The following is a 15,954-nucleotide window of genomic DNA, read 5'->3' as shown; positions in this document are numbered from 1 at the left end:
GGGAAGCTTGTTCCTTTAACATATCAGCTTTTATATCTTTTGACTCCATTGTTAAAAATAGATACATAAAATATTTAAACAAAGTCATATTTACAACATATTATTGGGGCGACCGTGGCTCAGGGGGTTGGGAAGCGTATCTGTAACCGGAAGATCGCCGGTTCGATGCCCGGGCTCTTTGTCCTGGTCGTTGTGTCCTTGGGCAAGACACTTTACCCTACTTGCCTACTGGTGTTGGCCAGAGGGGCCGATGGCGCGATATGGCAGCCTCGCTTCTGTCAGTCTGCCCCAGGGCAGCTGTGGCTACAACCGTAGCTGCCTCCACCAGTGTGTGAATGTGAGAGTGAATGAATAGTGGCATTGTAAAGCGCTTTGGATGCCTTGAAAAGCGCTATATAAATCCAATCCATTAATATTATTGATTTTCACACATCTCTACCTAAAAAGAATTTTAAAAGAAGCTAACAATATAAAAAAATGTGTGTGTGTATATATATATATATATGTGTGTGTGTGTAAAAATGGGAGTAATGTTGATAGCACTGTTTACACCGGCCATGCCACACTTATAACACCTGTGGATGCGCCTTTAACGCCTTTTACAAACAGATTTTACTGTTTACATGAGCTAAAAAAAAAACATTTTACCAAACAAAAAACACACAAACTCAAAACAGAACACTTACCCCCTTCTACGTTGTTGAGTACTTAAAAGTCAAATGTTTCTACGCTTTTGTTGTCCTTCCGCATACAGTTTGTCAGAAGCGACCAGTAGACAAAGCTGAAACCTGACACCTCGTCACCTGTTCAACCTGTCCTGTAGTTTTCCTACACCAGAGGAAAAACAATGAAATGTTTCGAAACAAGTGAGTGGAAGTTACGGTATTTTATTTTTGTTTTTTTACAAGTAACATTTTATCAAGAAACATGAGTTTAAAAGTAAAAGGTTTCCCAAATATCTTCAAATAATATATAAATTTTATATAAATATACCTAAACGTTTATATTTACTTATATATTTAACTATACACACGCATTAAATACCGTCGTTCAAAAAACCCCAACACTTTTCCTAAAATAAAAGTATCTGCAGCGGGCGGTCATCCGGAAGTGACGTCAGAGTCTCGGTAGAAAAAAAACCCCCGATAATTGTTATTGTTAGCTTGTTAGCTAGCCGACGAACTGGTGAAATGGAGATATGACGGAGTTATAACGTCTTATTACATGTGCAAGACTAAGTTATTACAAACATAAAGTGGTATGTAACAGTTTCTGCAGATGATATTCGTAACTCGGGGATTTTAACAATGTGAGAGTGAAATCATTAAACTTGAGGGTGCAGAAAGAAATGGATTGTAATTTTATATTGTAGCTAATTTTTTGTGCTAATATTACAGGACGCTAACATAGGGCTCTCTTCTGAGCGCCGTAGCAGGGCGCTACAAACTTATGTTTGAGTAATACAATCAGTTTCACTGTTTTAATTTCTAATTGCATGGGAGAGAGCTGTGTGATAAAATTAGCTATGCTTTGTAGGCTCACTGCGTATGCATAAAGCACAACACCCCCACGTTGTGAAAGGTTTCCGGTGAGCTGTAGCTGTTTAGATAAATGTGAGCACATCATCGCTAAATGTAACAAAGTCACTGAAGACACCTTTTAAACTGTGCACCAAGCAAAGGTTTGTCTGTGGTGTGAGATGGAGGACGGAAACAGGAATGATGCTGCGTCCACATCCAAGAGCCACGCAGGCTCACTCCACCTGCAGAGTAAGATTTCGAAGTGGTCCCAGCACATATGGCCGTCCTGTCTTTGGGTCAAGCATGATAATTAATTTGTTTAAGTTGTCTCTTCTCAGCGCCAAAAAATGAGGACGCCTATGAAATTTCCATCCCCTATGAGGAGGGCAACTTTGAGCAGCAGGGATTTTTTAACCAGAGTGATCAAAATTTTGATGGTGAACATCCGCATCAATACTTTAAATCTACTCTACAATAACTTAATTCCATACACACAATCTGTTGATGTGCATTATTAGTTATTGGCCAGACTAACTATCCATCGATACTCTTCAGAGTCACCGTCATCTGCTGGACCATCTCCAGTCAACAATTCCTACATGGTGATCACCAACCTGCGGACCCAGCTGCAGATCTCTCTAGAGAAAAACTCTTGGCTTCAGAAAAGAATTGAGGACTTGGAAGAGGAGAGGGACTTTCTCCGTTGCCAGCTGGACCGCTTCATCTTTTCCACAAAGAGCCATGGACAGGAGCAGAGTCAGAGCCAATACAGTAATGGTGAGGACAGGGGGCAGGTGTGAGTTAATAACACATCCAACAGTTTTACCCGTGGTTAATCCATGTAGGGGACTGGCAGCTATCCTATCTGTCACTGGGGGAGAAGATGGGTTCATTAATGTTAGTTGGTCAACGAGAAACTGATTTTTTAGCAAGTCTATTAGAATCAAAAATAATTTTTTATCTCTTGTTATTTTTTTCTCTTAAGGATATGAATCAAGACGATTTAACTGGAGGGCAAGAAGAGAGGAAGATCGTCCTGCTGGTAAAAATTTGAAAAGTCATAATTAGACATACCCAAACAGCCTGTTAATGTTATACTTTATTTCATATATTTGGGCTTAGCTTGCAGATTCTCAGGTTTCCTTCTTTTTGTAGAACAACAGAAGACCGACTCTCAGCATTTCCCCTCACGTCACTTTATGCAGCGAAGGCCTGGTCCTCCAACTATGGTGACTTCGAAAAACCACGTGTCCAGTCCATTGACCAATCAGCTTGCATCTATGAATGCTCTCTTCAACTCCACACAATCCCAAGCCATTCTGCAAGGCCATAGCCATAGTACTTCCAGTACAGCCAGTGGCAGCAGTGGCAACAGTAGCAGTGCTGCAAGGTCATCCATGAATGAAATGAGTGGGCATAGCAACGTAGGTCCAGGTAATATACATGACACGGCATAAAGCTTTGAATCACCGTAATTAACTGAATGCAATCAGTGCTTTATACATGTTGTCTTTTAACTATTGGGTTTAGTTAAATAGAACATTTTTGTCTCGTCAGATTCCCTTTCACTATTGGGAGAATCAGATGAGTATCTTGAGCAGGATAGATACATTGAGGAGGAGGAAATGATATCAGGGGAAGATGTGATGTCAGACGCCATTAACAGCAACAGACAGTTAAAAAGAAGGCGGGTCTTCAGACCTCCAAGAGAGCGACAAAGAGGTGAGGAAGGGAAAATCTCAACATTGCAGTGTCCTTAATACTGACTGTATATAAAAGCTGGACATGGCTTTTGGGTGTTGTTGACTGATTAACAAAACATAAAGACAGAGCAGAGCAGGAGCAAACTAACTGAAACCAAGAGGTGATTAAAACAACAAAACACACAACATGAAGTGCAACAAATCACAAAACTGATAGCAAATCACAAAAGCCTTGGGTCCAAGACCGAGGGACTACGATACTGGGTGTCTTAAACCTGTGTTCTTTCTAATGACCAGCAGGCTGCAACTCCTGGTTGAAAAAATTTAACCCATAAAAAGAATACACTTGATTCCTGATGAGCTGATAGTTTCAATCGTTAGTTTCTAATCTTGTTTAATACAGCATTAGGTTAATTCTGTAAAATGTGGTCCCATTTAAAATACAATAGATGATAAAATGTAGTTATGATTTAGTGTGTGGATGCCTTTTGACGTACAAGTCGCTACCTGTGGTGTGAGTATGCACTGCCCTCTCTTTCTCAGTCAGATTTGTGACATCTGGCCACAAAAATGTCAAGTTAATGGTTAAAAATAGTATTTCACAAACCGCTGTGTTACATCCTGGCTGTTTAATCTGTCTTTTACATACTATGGTCATGAGTTACCACAATGCTCATGAGATTGTAGCTGACTCACCTGTGTGTTTTTCTTCTTCAGTGAAAGATGCTGCTGGAGTGCTTTTCCGTTACAAGAAGATCCTACTTACATACCAGCGACTAAAAAATATGTCCAAAGCCTTCCAAATTCATGGCGTTGACCGCAACACAGTGGCGTCTACCACGCCCATTGCTGAGCTGCTGCTAGTCGCCCCAGAGAAGGTGGCAGAGGTGGGGGAGTTCGATCCATCCAAGGAGAAGCTGCTGGATTATGCCCGGCGCTGCTACACTGCCCTGGATGAAGAGACACTTAACAGAGTCCAAGCCCTGAAGAAGAATAACCTGCTTCTGCCCATCTCCTACAGGTTCAGACACTAAGGAAAGAAAGAGAGAATAATGGGAGATCTCTCTAAACAACAACTGTGGTTTGAGTAGTAAAAGGAAAGGCAGTTAGGTTCTGCTGGCTAGCTCACTCCCAAGAAACAATATTAAGATCATTTTATTGTTATTATTTATTATTATTTTGCTATCTCAGCAATCTGGTTGTGGCCATGTAACCTGGGACAAACCCTTCACGTGTTACTTTTACAAACATCCTACACGTTTGTTGTTTGTCCTTCGACAAATCTTCACTGCAGTGGGTATTGAGGATGTGGGGTGCCTGCTGCAGACAGAAAGAAAAAAAACACGCTTCTGTTGTTGAGGCCAGGAGGGTATGTCTGTGTGATCCAGATTTGGTGAAAAACAATGTGTCTTTACCAGGATTATAGAGGAGACTGCTTTTTTCAGTACTTAAATGAGCGTCTTTAGCTTACCTCATTTAGGGCTCAGCCTTTATTGTGCAGAGCTGCACTGTTGTTTCCTTTTCTGTTTACAAAATCTGAATCAGCTAGAGGTTACGGGTTCAGTGTTTTACTGTCAAGATCATTTTGCAGCATGAATGAACACTTGGTAGATTTCAGAGGCAGGTGGAGTTTCAGGCAATGCATTCCTTCTAAACCAGCCAACTATGGCATAAAGCTTTGGTGGATCTGACCTTGGAACAAATTAGAATATCTAAACCGCTTAGGTATGGTAAACATCAATAATAGGGTCATAAATGACCACTCTGTCATGTTAGTCATTAAAATATCTTGGTTGCTTAAGGGTTAGTAATAATAGTAATATGACTTCCAGCTGCTCTTGTGTCTGCATTACTCTGTTGTTTCACTGAGGAGTGCACTAATCCTTTTTTGTACATGACCTGCACTAAATTACAGTAGATGTCATTTCTTATGCTTCTGATACCCAGGCTTCTGTAATGCATTGTGACACTAACACATTTTTGTAAAATACGGTTTTGGAGCCTTTAAAATGATTATTACTATACTGGTTTTCTGTAACATTGTGTAACTTTTGGTTCCTTGTGAAAAATTGTGAAACATTTTTACAGTGTCACTTACAACTTTAGCAAAAGCAGCTTTCTCATGATGACAAAAGATGTTTTATTCCTTCTCAATGCTTTCTCGATGCCGCTGCAAGTGCATGTTAAAGAGATCTTCAGTGAGCTGTAGTTTATAGGGATCTTTTACATTTCAAAGTGGCACACACATTGACTATAATGTACAGTAATGTATAGTGTGTGTTCCAGTGAAGTGAGACAGTAAGTTCTGTTAGAATAAAACAGACTAAGTTACAGTGGAATACTGTGACCTCATATCTGAATAACCTGTTTTCCTAACAGTGATAAGTACTCCAATTTGTGGAACTTAAGCCATTTTAGTGTTTGGTTGTGGAGCTAAAGAGCAGACAGTGAATCTGCTGCAGAGCCTTTTAAAGGTCATACCAGTGTGCAGTGTTTAAATAATGTAACGTATTATTCACCTAATGTATAGTAAGACTCAGAATTCATTACAGCATAGATTTCATACGAAAATGTAGATTTATTTGTCTGTAAAATTGCACAGCTCCACTGTTTATGACTCATGAACTCTACTGTTAAAACATAATACTAATTAAAAGATTTCATTTCTGATAAGTAGTGCGAACTTCTAATTTTATTTCTACTTTAATGGATTTGTTGCATTGCTGGTGCTGGGTAAGATGTGAGGAGACGTCAGGTTACAATAAATAGGTGATAAAATGTCTTAGTAAGTTATTGTGGTACCACCAGATACCAGACCAGCTTCTATGTCTCAGAGATTTGACTGAAGGGATGGAGGATAATTTTTCCAAAGATATTTCCTCATTTTTACTGCTTTGATACTGTCCAACATGTCAGTCCAAAAAGTTCCAAATTGATGTTTAAATGGGTGAAAACGGGTGAGTGTGATTGTCAAAGCTCACAGTGCTGTGAAAAAGTGTTTCCCTCTTCTTCGGTTCTTAGTTTTTTGCACATTTGTCAGACTTGCGTGTTTTAGATCATTAAAAATGTTTTAATACTAGCCAAAGACAACCCAAGTAAATACAATATTTCATTTATTAAGGGGAAAAAAGAACTGCAATCAAGTGTTTGCAATAACTGGCACTGACTCATTCACATCGCTGTGGAGGAATTTTGGCCCACTGTTGTTTGCCAAATTGTTTTAATTCAGCCACCTTGGAAAGTTTTGCAGCAGAAATGACTTGTTTAAGGTCATACCAAAGCATCTCAATCACATTTAAATCCAGACTTTAAATAGGCCACTCCAAAACTTTTTTAGAGGTGGACTTACTGGTGTGTTTCAGATCATTGCCCTGCTCCATAACCCAAGTAAGCCTCAGGCCACAACTTATGGACAGAATGTTTTGCTTCAGGATTTTTTGGTAGAATTCATGATTTCAATAATTACAGCAAGTTGTCCAGGCCCTGAGCCAGAAGACAAGACAGCAGTCAGGTTTGCAGTAGGAGTGACAGATGGGTTCAGAGTGTGGGTGGGATTATTTCAAGTGTTGGGCTGATGTTGAAGGTAAGAAGAGAGAGTGATATGGAGGCCTGTGGCGACCCCTAAGGAAGAAGTAAAAAAAAAAAAAAAAGCAGTTTAAGTTAAAGGTTTCATCTTCACTTGAACTACAAAATAAAACTTTGACACTTTGGGACTCAGCATGTCCTTAGCAGATAAATTAACTCTGATGGGAAAAGAATAAAAAACAAGCGAAAACGGACACCGGAGCGTCTCTTCTTTCTCACTCACCGGAAACAAGGCATTCATCAACTTCCTGTGTCACGGAGCTCCAGGGAGACGGAGCAAAAAAAGCGGGCATACCGAAGTCTTAATTGTTTTCTCTAGCTTCGAAATATTTGAAAGCGCATATATTTGTCTTGTAAAGCCGAACAACTGGCTCCCGTGGATCATTAACTCCCCGGATCCGCTTTGGGCTCCGAAAAGAAGCTCATTCATTCGGCGTTGGTAGCTAGCTAGGAGCCACGGGCCCACTATTCTTCTGGACTTTGCTACAAGCTAGTTAGCTAACGTTAGCAGGCTAACCCATGCGAACACGTTTTCTTTATCAATGATTCTGCTGTTACGTTGTAAACAAATACTTTGCCGCTAATATATGTTCTAGTTAAACATTTTCGATAAATCTGTCGTTAGGTAAGCTACTAGTCGAGGCTAACTTTCCGGAGCTGCATCTGCAAGACACTTGTTTTTAAAAGTGTTGTTCACTTTGTTGCTAGCTTAAGCTAGCCACCGCCAACTGAGCAACGCAATCTCCGAAAGCGTAGCAGGCTTCAGCAGAGAGATGTCGGACTTCGACGAATTCGAAAGACAGTTATCTGAAAACAAACAAGGTAAATCACTTTTTCTTTTTGCATCAGCATTTAGAAACGCCAATGGTGCCTTTGTTTGTACAGGCCGCCATCAGTGTATCCTACTGTGGCCATGTCTATTTACTGGAACAGTATTAGCAAATTACTAGCCTACAGTTTTACGGGAATATTGCTCGTCATTTTATTCTGTTGGATGAGCATTTTTCCGACTTTTCTGTAAGTTTACCGGTAACCAAATACAAACTAAATAAAGGTTACTGTTTCTTTAAAGCATTGTAAGTTTATATCATGAGTCAAGACCAGCTGACTGAATAATTGGTGCAGCTAGCATTCATTCTTTGCAGCTGTTGCGTGCACTGAACGTTTCTAATCCAGATTACTATTACTACTAGATTATTGCCTCTAACTTTTCGACACACAACCAGTAACTGTACCAGTTAAAAAAAAACTTATCCGACACAGACTGTTTTCAAGGTAGATTTGTATAGATACACGCACACTATGAGCTGCATCCGTGTAGTGGATGGGGTTTATTAAATTCTACGAGCTGTTATTCACGTTATTAATCTATAAAAGCTGTGGTCTTGTTTTTAAAATGCTACCATAACCAGTATTTATTTATAAAATGCTAACGTAACCACTTTAGCATTTCCTTATAATTTCAAATATCCTGCTGTATAGCACTACAAGGCTTATGGTCTTATGTCTATGTAAAGTTTATTTGGTTTATTTTACCAATCTGTAAATTAAGCTATGTGTACACCCATACGGTACACAGGACTAATATTGTGTGGTCTCCATAGGGCTTCAGAAATACCTTGTGGCCTATGGACATGGGCTTTTTGTTCAACCATAGACAGGGAGCAGTGGATCTTTTTGGGTCTTCTAGGTTGTGAGTGGATATTCTGTATCCAGCTTGTCTGAATGGATCCTACAAATACTCTTTCAAATTGTTATGATGCAGTTTTGAGGCTGTGTTAATCCTTTGAGCCATTCTTCATGGCCCTTGCAGTTTTTTTTTTCTTTTGCTATCTAGGAGTGCAAGGCAGTGGGAACGAGGTGTAGTTGGATGTGGATTGTACATTTCAATTAAACATCCACAAGATGATCAGTGTTAAGTGTCACCTCTCACTGGTTTTAATGCTGTGGCTAATTGGTGTATATCCCCAGCTAGCTATGTATCCCATTTATGTGCAGTCATGCGAGTTATTAAACACTTAATATTTAATTCCTACAGCTGAAAGGGACAAAGAGAACCGCCACCACCGTCGGTCCTCGTCCCGCAGTCGCAGCAGAGAGAGGAAGAGGAGGAGCAGAGACAGGGACAGACGCAGCAGAGACCGCCGTGGAGACAGTAAGGAGCGGAGACACAGACGCAGGTTAGTACCACATCTGGGCCAACAAGCAGTCAAAGCTACTGTGTTGCATCAAGAATCGCCCCACTATACTGGAATGTAGTGTACATTGTATAGTCATCACACTGGCCGAAAATAAAGCATCTGCAAAGAATAGATCAGATTATATTAACCTCTGGACACCTTCTTAGTACAATGATGAAAGCTACTTGTGAGTCCAAGTAAACTTGGATCTCACAAACATGTAAACACTAAATTTTTGAAGTTTTAAATTGCCCTATATATATGCAATACAAATGTGTTGAAACACCAGCTTGTCTAAACACCCTCGACTTTGCACTGACATCGTGCCGCACAGTAGGTGGCTGCAAATTCCAAACTCAAGCACATGCGCACAAAAAACTGACACTATAAAAATTTGTTATGTTTGCAAAATGCAGCCCTCTCCTTCCTGGCTTTTGCTGTCATCTGTTCTTTTTCTTTTGTTTGTTTGTTTGGTTTTTCTGTCTTAATAGCATATTGTGTTGCTGTTCAGGACAACAAATGCACTTAAACACATTAATCAGAACTAAAAACTAGCTTAGGCAATGAGCTTCTGCCACTTCCTGTCGACTGTGGAACTCATCATGCAGAATATCAAGAGTCAAAACTGTTTTTTAAAAAGAATTTCAGGTCTATTAATAAAACTCCAGAAAGAATCTTTTCTGAAACGTAGATTATTTGCATATTCACTCTGAAGTTGCATAATATCGGGTGTCTCTGAAATGTGCTCCCACTTTTTCTCGTGACAAGCCTGATCTGCAGTCTTTGATCAAATCTCGTTAAGCTTCTTGCTGTGGGAAAATTGTCCGTTCTTCTAAGAACATCATCTTTGATACCAAAGAGATGAAAGCTTGCCTGTTGACGGGGCAACACATAACCGTATGTGTTTATGCTCACGATTAGCCAGTCTTTCCTTCACTTTCACCTTTGGATTGCATTTATATACAATAACTTCTCATTTGAAGTCACACATCTCCTTTGTGACTGCTTCATTATGTTCACTCTCTTGCGGACTTCTGCAAAGTTTTCCAGTTTCCTGCTTCTTATTGGCTGTGAATGTGACCTCTTTGCTTGACTGCTGCTTGACTCTTTTCTTTCTCGGTACCAGTATAAAACGCGTTACTTGCAGATATGCAGTGTGAGTAGTTAAAAAGATGTAATATCTGGCTCCTCAATTTTTAACGATGTAATTTATGCTTTCATTGCCTCATTAATAGTTTGAATTCGTGCCAGCTGTGAGGCTCACTTAGTGACTGACTTGTATTCAAAATGGAAGCTCTAATTTTGTCAAGTGGAAATGTTGGTTAATGTGTTTATTATTTGAGAGAAATGTGAAACCCTTCCGATGTCATTTCAGCTCACCATCCAGCTTCCCCCAGGACAATGCTGGAAGGTAATACAGCAAACTAACACAAAGCTGGTTTGTGCATTACTGCAGCAACTGGATTTTAATTATCTTCTTAGATTCTGTCTACCGTTTAGTATGTAAATAACTGCCTGGATGAGGGTTTTCTATCCCTTTTATCATCTTTAACATGAGTTTTACAGTGTTGTGATTGAAATGTAGTCTGTTTTGTTCATTTCTGAAATCAAACCATCGTTTCCTGTAGTAGTCCAGTGTGAGCTAATGAGAGATATTTTACATGATGATTGTGTGTTCCTCAAACAGCCGTTCTCCCCACCGTGAGAAGAAGAAGAAGGTGAAGAAGTACTGGGATGTCCCTCCACCTGGTTTTGAACACATCACTCCCATGCAGTACAAAGCCATGCAAGGTAACCATCCATTTTCCTTCTCGTCTCATCTATTTATATGTTTACTACAATATTTGATTCTGCCTTACTTGAATGAAAGACACCTTTAAAGTGGATCTATTATGCTCTTCCTTATTTTCCCATCATATTTTAAACATAGTCAGTGTGTGTAAAATTACTCGTTTTCACCCTTAACAGAAACATAGTAGAACTAAGGGGCTATACCAAGGCCCAGCTTAAGATGAAAAATGATTAATGGAGTCCAAAAATGCAAAATATGAAGAATAGAAATGAGCATAATAGTTCCACGTTTATGTGCGTATTAATCTACCACATGGCTTTATTGAAACAACAGAATGAGGTTGTTAAATATTTCCTGTCTTCACGCTCCAGCTGCAGGCCAGATCCCAGCTACAGCCCTCCTGCCGACCATGACTCCAGATGGCCTGGCTGTTACTCCAACCCCAGTACCTGTAGTGGGTAGCCAGATGACCCGACAGGCTCGTCGGCTCTATGTGGGCAATATCCCCTTTGGTATCACAGAGGTGAGTAACAGGACAGCATTTGACTTTGGCTCCTGCCCTATAAACATCCTGCAGTAATTTATACTTGTGTTTGGTTGTTATTGTGCAAATTAACACAATCTATTATTTTTTCCCCTCCCTTATGTTTAGGAGTCAATGATGGACTTCTTTAATGCCCAGATGCGTTTGGGTGGTCTTACTCAGGCCCCCGGCAATCCCGTTCTTGCAGTACAGATCAATCAGGATAAGAACTTTGCCTTCCTTGAGGTGAGTCAATTTTCCCATGAACACTGATTGTTCTCTCTTGGTATAATACTAAAACCTTATTAAAATACGCAGTTTTGAAGTCAGCCATCTTTTGTCTTGTGTAGTTCCGTTCTGTGGATGAAACAACACAGGCAATGGCCTTTGATGGCATCATCTTTCAAGGCCAGAGTCTTAAGATTCGCCGTCCCCACGATTACCAGCCCCTGCCCGGCATGAGCGAGAACCCCAGTGTCTATGTGCCTGGTATACAGACAATTAATGGTTTTTAACTCTAATTACTTCTGGCACAATTCTCAGCAAATTGTAATCTGTGTGAACTCAATTTCTCCATTAATGTTTCTGTCTGTTGCTGCTCCTGCAGGTGTGGTGTCCACAGTAGTCCCAGACTCTGCTCACAAGCTCTTCATTGGTGGCTTGCCTAACTACCTGAATGATGACCAGGTCAGTGTTTGTGCCTTAAACAGCTCATATTTTCTTATAAGTGCAGTACAGCTTGTTCAGTATCAATTGTTCTGCACAATACACTTACACACTCACCTTGCAAAATGGCCCAAACAACACTACATTGCATTCTGTTATACTTTGAGTCCTGTATTTCTCACATGACTAAAGGTTAAAGAACCCCAGAGTGTACTCTGTTCTTTCTTGTGCTTTTCTGGAAAAAAAAATGTGCATACATCGGCATATAATTTCCACTAGTATTGAAACATAGAGACACTATACTTACTGTTGGAAGAAGCGAAAGAGAAGGAGCATTGTGTTATTCTTTTTATGTTTGCTGTCATGTTACCCAGTAACACATCTTGAACAGTGGTGTCATGTTGGGAGTGTCTGGTGTTCATGAGACCTGTTGGAAACCATTGGAAATGCCTTGCAGTGACCTTTATGCATCATGTGTGCTAGGTGAAAGAGCTGTTGACGTCATTTGGCCCTCTGAAGGCTTTTAACCTGGTGAAGGACAGCGCCACAGGCCTATCCAAAGGATATGCCTTTTGTGAATATGTTGATGTCAACCTTAATGACCAGGTAACCAGTCCAACAGAATATACAATGCTATCTCTGTAGTATGAGTTTTTGAAGGCATGGTTTTCAACGTTGTTATGTCATTATAGGCTATTGCTGGACTGAACGGCATGCAGCTGGGAGACAAGAAGCTTCTGGTGCAAAGAGCCAGTGTGGGATCGAAGAACGCAACTCTGGTAAGTGTCCAGGAGCTGGACAGATGACAGCGGGTGGTGGGAGGATCGATGCTCTTTTAGAGAGTGTAAAATGCATAAAGATTGTTTGGCCACTCTTCTCCAGCAATTCATGAAGTTACTCTTAAATTTAACCATTTACAAGTGCACATCTAAATGTAGTACATTTTTAGTTGCCTCCCCCTGCTTTTATTATTATTTTATAATTATTATTTTATAATAAAAGCAGGAAAAATGCATGTAGCAGCACTTTCCTTATCACTGCCTGAACTAATCTCTGTGTAGTACATCCATTCGGATTCAATTGGATACGGTACAATAATAATAAAATATGAAACAGATCGTATTTATTACTAATCGGCTATGGCCAATGAAATACTGCTGACTGAAGCTCTGCATGAAATCAGTTAAAACGTGTTCACCCGAAAACACATTTTCTCAATATTTTATGAACCAGCAGCCGACACTACCTAGGGTTAAAGCTGCAACCACACTTACGAAAACGGTGATTGGAGACCAAACTGAGTTTAAGCTGGACTGAGATTGTTTGTCTGGTGGGTGGCAGTGGCCAGTAGTTTTTTTTTTTTTTTGTTTGTTTGTTTTTTTTTTTTTTGTTTTGTTTTTTTAGCTGTGAAAATGGATGTAAAGAATATTAAATTGTTGGCTTTATACAGTTTACTGTAAAATGTAGAGAAAGCTGTGCTATAAAATGCCTCATCTAACCTTTGTGTGTCTCCTTCCAGTCGAGTATAAACCAGACTCCAGTGACGCTGCAGGTGCCAGGTCTGAACAGCTCCGTGACTCAGATGGGCGGTCTGCCCACGGAGGTGTTGTGCCTGATGAACATGGTGGCCCCTGAAGAGCTGTTGGATGACGAAGAGTACGAGGAGATTGTGGAGGACGTCAGGGATGAGTGCAGCAAGTACGGCCAAGTTAAAAGCATTGAGATACCTCGACCTGTCGATGGCCTGGAAGTGCCTGGAACCGGCAAGGTAGGAGCCGTTTACATTTGACTTGTGGTAAACGATGCTGTGAGATGTTACAAGCCCTCACTGCTTTTTTTTTTTTTTTAATCTTTTTTAAAAAATTTCAGATCTTTGTGGAGTTCACATCAGTTTTTGACTCCCAGAAGGCCATGCAGGGGCTGACAGGCAGGAAGTTTGCCAACAGGGTGGTGGTGACCAAATACTGCGATCCAGACGCCTATCACCGCCGGGATTTCTGGTAGAGGGCGCATGACGAGAAGAGGGGAATGGGGAGGGTGTGCACTGCCAGTTTCCAAATCAGCCCCCAAAGTGATTTTTTTTTTTTTTTTTTTTTTTGTGTGTGTGTGTAGCGCAACGTTGCAGGTCGATCTGGGAGTATTATTTGTTTGGCAGTGGTGATATCCAGATTATCATTGGAGATCTTCACGAAATATTCAGCAGTTAAGACAGAATTGGAAATGGAGGAGGAGAATTTATGGGGTTTGTTTTCAGTACATAATAAAAGGGGGCTAGGTTTGGTTGCTAGTGGTGTAGCTGGGTGGGTGGGCAAGTTAAAGATTTTTGAGAAAAAAAAAGTGTGTAATAATAGGTCCAGGGGTTGGGCGAACATTTTTTATACTTTGTGAGACAGGGATGTCATTTCTGGGTGGGAGGGGGGGTGCCACACTTTAAGGTTTGTATTTAAATGGAGTTAGCCTGTTTTAAGTACATTAGGAAGGAGCCGCGGTAGGGCACTTACTGGAAGATTCTGGTTGGGGGGTAAAAAAAACAAAAAAAAAAAAGTGACAGGGAGGTTTTGGGGAGATGGAGAGGAAGATGGGAGGGCATTTTCATTTGACCATCCAGTGTAGATACACAGTAGTTGTAACATCCACTTCAGCTTTTCTGTCATCATTAGAAAGGCAAAAGAACACTCTTATTATTATTTTTTTCCTCCACCCCCTGTCTGGACTCTGTCCTTTCCTTATGTTCCTTCATTTTCATCAGACTGCTGCCCCCCACCCTTCAGGATGATCTCTAGAAAATCTGTTGTCTGATTGGACTCTATCTGAATGTCAACTGTAATTGTTCTGATACTGTGTGTAGCTTCACTGATTTCAGCTGTAATATCACCCTGCATTCAGTCCCTTAGAATAACACAAACTGCAAAAAAAAAAGAGAATTTTTTTTTTTTAAATTATGCGCTTTCTTGTTTTTGTTCAAATTTTTGCAACTTTTGTCACGTTCATCTTTTGTGAACAGCATTTTAAAGGTGAGATTGTTTCGTCTCAGCAGTTCAGCCCTGATTTAGTTTAAGAGACAATAAAGACAGATTGGGAGGGGATTTCATGGGGGGATATATATTTCTTCCTTACCAACAAGCCTTAATGTTATTACATGTCAATTTGCTATTGAAAGAAATATGGCTTACCCCTCTACCAATGATGTCTATATATTCATGTATGTTACTGTCTTGTCCTTCAGCCAGCTCACATTTTTCCTTGTTTCCCAGCAGATTTGGGATGTAAGATGTGTTGGATCCAGTTGTTTGTTTGTGCAGCGTCTCACCTCTGACAAGACCAAATAAACATGAGACTAATACCCAAGACTCATGTTGTACTGCAGAGTGAAACTAAAATCACAAAATGCCAGATTTGTCTTTCAAAAAATTAAAATCAGAGTTAAAAGTAAAACTAATACTACAATCTCCTTCAGAAATTTGGGGGCTTTGAGGAGATTATTTAGGGAAAACAAATAAAGTAACCTGATTTTTAAATTTTAGTGTTCACTGTTAGTCATTTTTCTGCTGTTGAACTATTTGGTAATTTCACTAAATCTGAGGTCAGCTGTTGGGTTGATAGAAAACAGTCCCTGTGTACGTAGACACAATCTGCTTATCGCTCATCTCCCTCATCTTCTGCCCTGTATCCTCTGAGGACCACATGTTCAAACTGTATGGGCTTGAGACTGTGCTTTCATTTGATCCTTTGGTTTGCTTTACAGCGCTGAAAGAGAGACTGTGTCAGTGATAACACTTTAGAGATGTTACTCCTTACTTTCTGAAAATCTGCTTTTCTTTTCTTTTTTTTTTTAAGTGTCTTTTAGTTTCTTTTTCTCTGGAAAAAAATGTGATTTCTTAAATGATTTAAAACCTAAAAGCCACACATAGTTTATAAAAGCAGAAGCAGTCTTTCATTTGTCCAGTTTGTTTTCAAATGTTGATTAAAACATGAATTTACATGA

At 40.0% G+C, this 15,954-nt stretch overlaps 2 protein-coding genes across 4 annotated transcripts; both read left to right on the top strand.

Annotated features, from left to right (window-relative positions):
• The first annotated feature begins 1,121 nt into the window (after positions 1 to 1,121).
• On the top strand, positions 1,122 to 5,896 carry LOC113031855 (coiled-coil domain-containing protein 106-like). Of its 2 annotated transcripts, none has more exons than XM_026184323.1 (8): positions 1,122 to 1,258; positions 1,682 to 1,769; positions 1,859 to 1,957; positions 2,076 to 2,297; positions 2,506 to 2,562; positions 2,676 to 2,954; positions 3,078 to 3,242; positions 3,941 to 5,896. In XM_026184323.1, the coding sequence occupies exons 2-8, from the start codon at positions 1,700 to 1,702 to the stop codon at positions 4,255 to 4,257; spliced, it is 1,209 nt and encodes a 402-aa protein (XP_026040108.1). In that variant the 5' UTR covers positions 1,122 to 1,258; positions 1,682 to 1,699; the 3' UTR covers positions 4,258 to 5,896. The 2 variants fall into 2 exon arrangements, with proteins under 2 accessions (XP_026040108.1, XP_026040107.1); XM_026184322.1 differs by having other exon boundaries at positions 1,123 to 1,258; positions 1,677 to 1,769.
• Positions 5,897 to 7,052: 1,156 nt separating this feature from the next.
• Positions 7,053 to 15,954, top strand: u2af2a (U2 small nuclear RNA auxiliary factor 2a). Of its 2 annotated transcripts, none has more exons than XM_026185105.1 (12): positions 7,053 to 7,630; positions 8,847 to 8,988; positions 10,364 to 10,399; positions 10,676 to 10,779; positions 11,152 to 11,303; positions 11,433 to 11,549; positions 11,654 to 11,810; positions 11,911 to 11,990; positions 12,453 to 12,575; positions 12,662 to 12,748; positions 13,489 to 13,737; positions 13,839 to 15,954. In XM_026185105.1, the coding sequence occupies exons 1-12, from the start codon at positions 7,582 to 7,584 to the stop codon at positions 13,971 to 13,973; spliced, it is 1,431 nt and encodes a 476-aa protein (XP_026040890.1). In that variant the 5' UTR covers positions 7,053 to 7,581; the 3' UTR covers positions 13,974 to 15,954. The 2 variants fall into 2 exon arrangements, with proteins under 2 accessions (XP_026040890.1, XP_026040891.1); XM_026185106.1 differs by having other exon boundaries at positions 7,054 to 7,630; positions 11,654 to 11,792.

This window comes from Astatotilapia calliptera, chromosome 11 (assembly GCF_900246225.1).
Source record: "Astatotilapia calliptera chromosome 11, fAstCal1.2, whole genome shotgun sequence".
NCBI classification, from domain to species: Eukaryota; Metazoa; Chordata; class Actinopteri; order Cichliformes; family Cichlidae; genus Astatotilapia; species Astatotilapia calliptera.
Note: the sequence above shows the minus strand (reverse complement) of the source record. Positions and strands in the feature narration are given on the sequence as shown.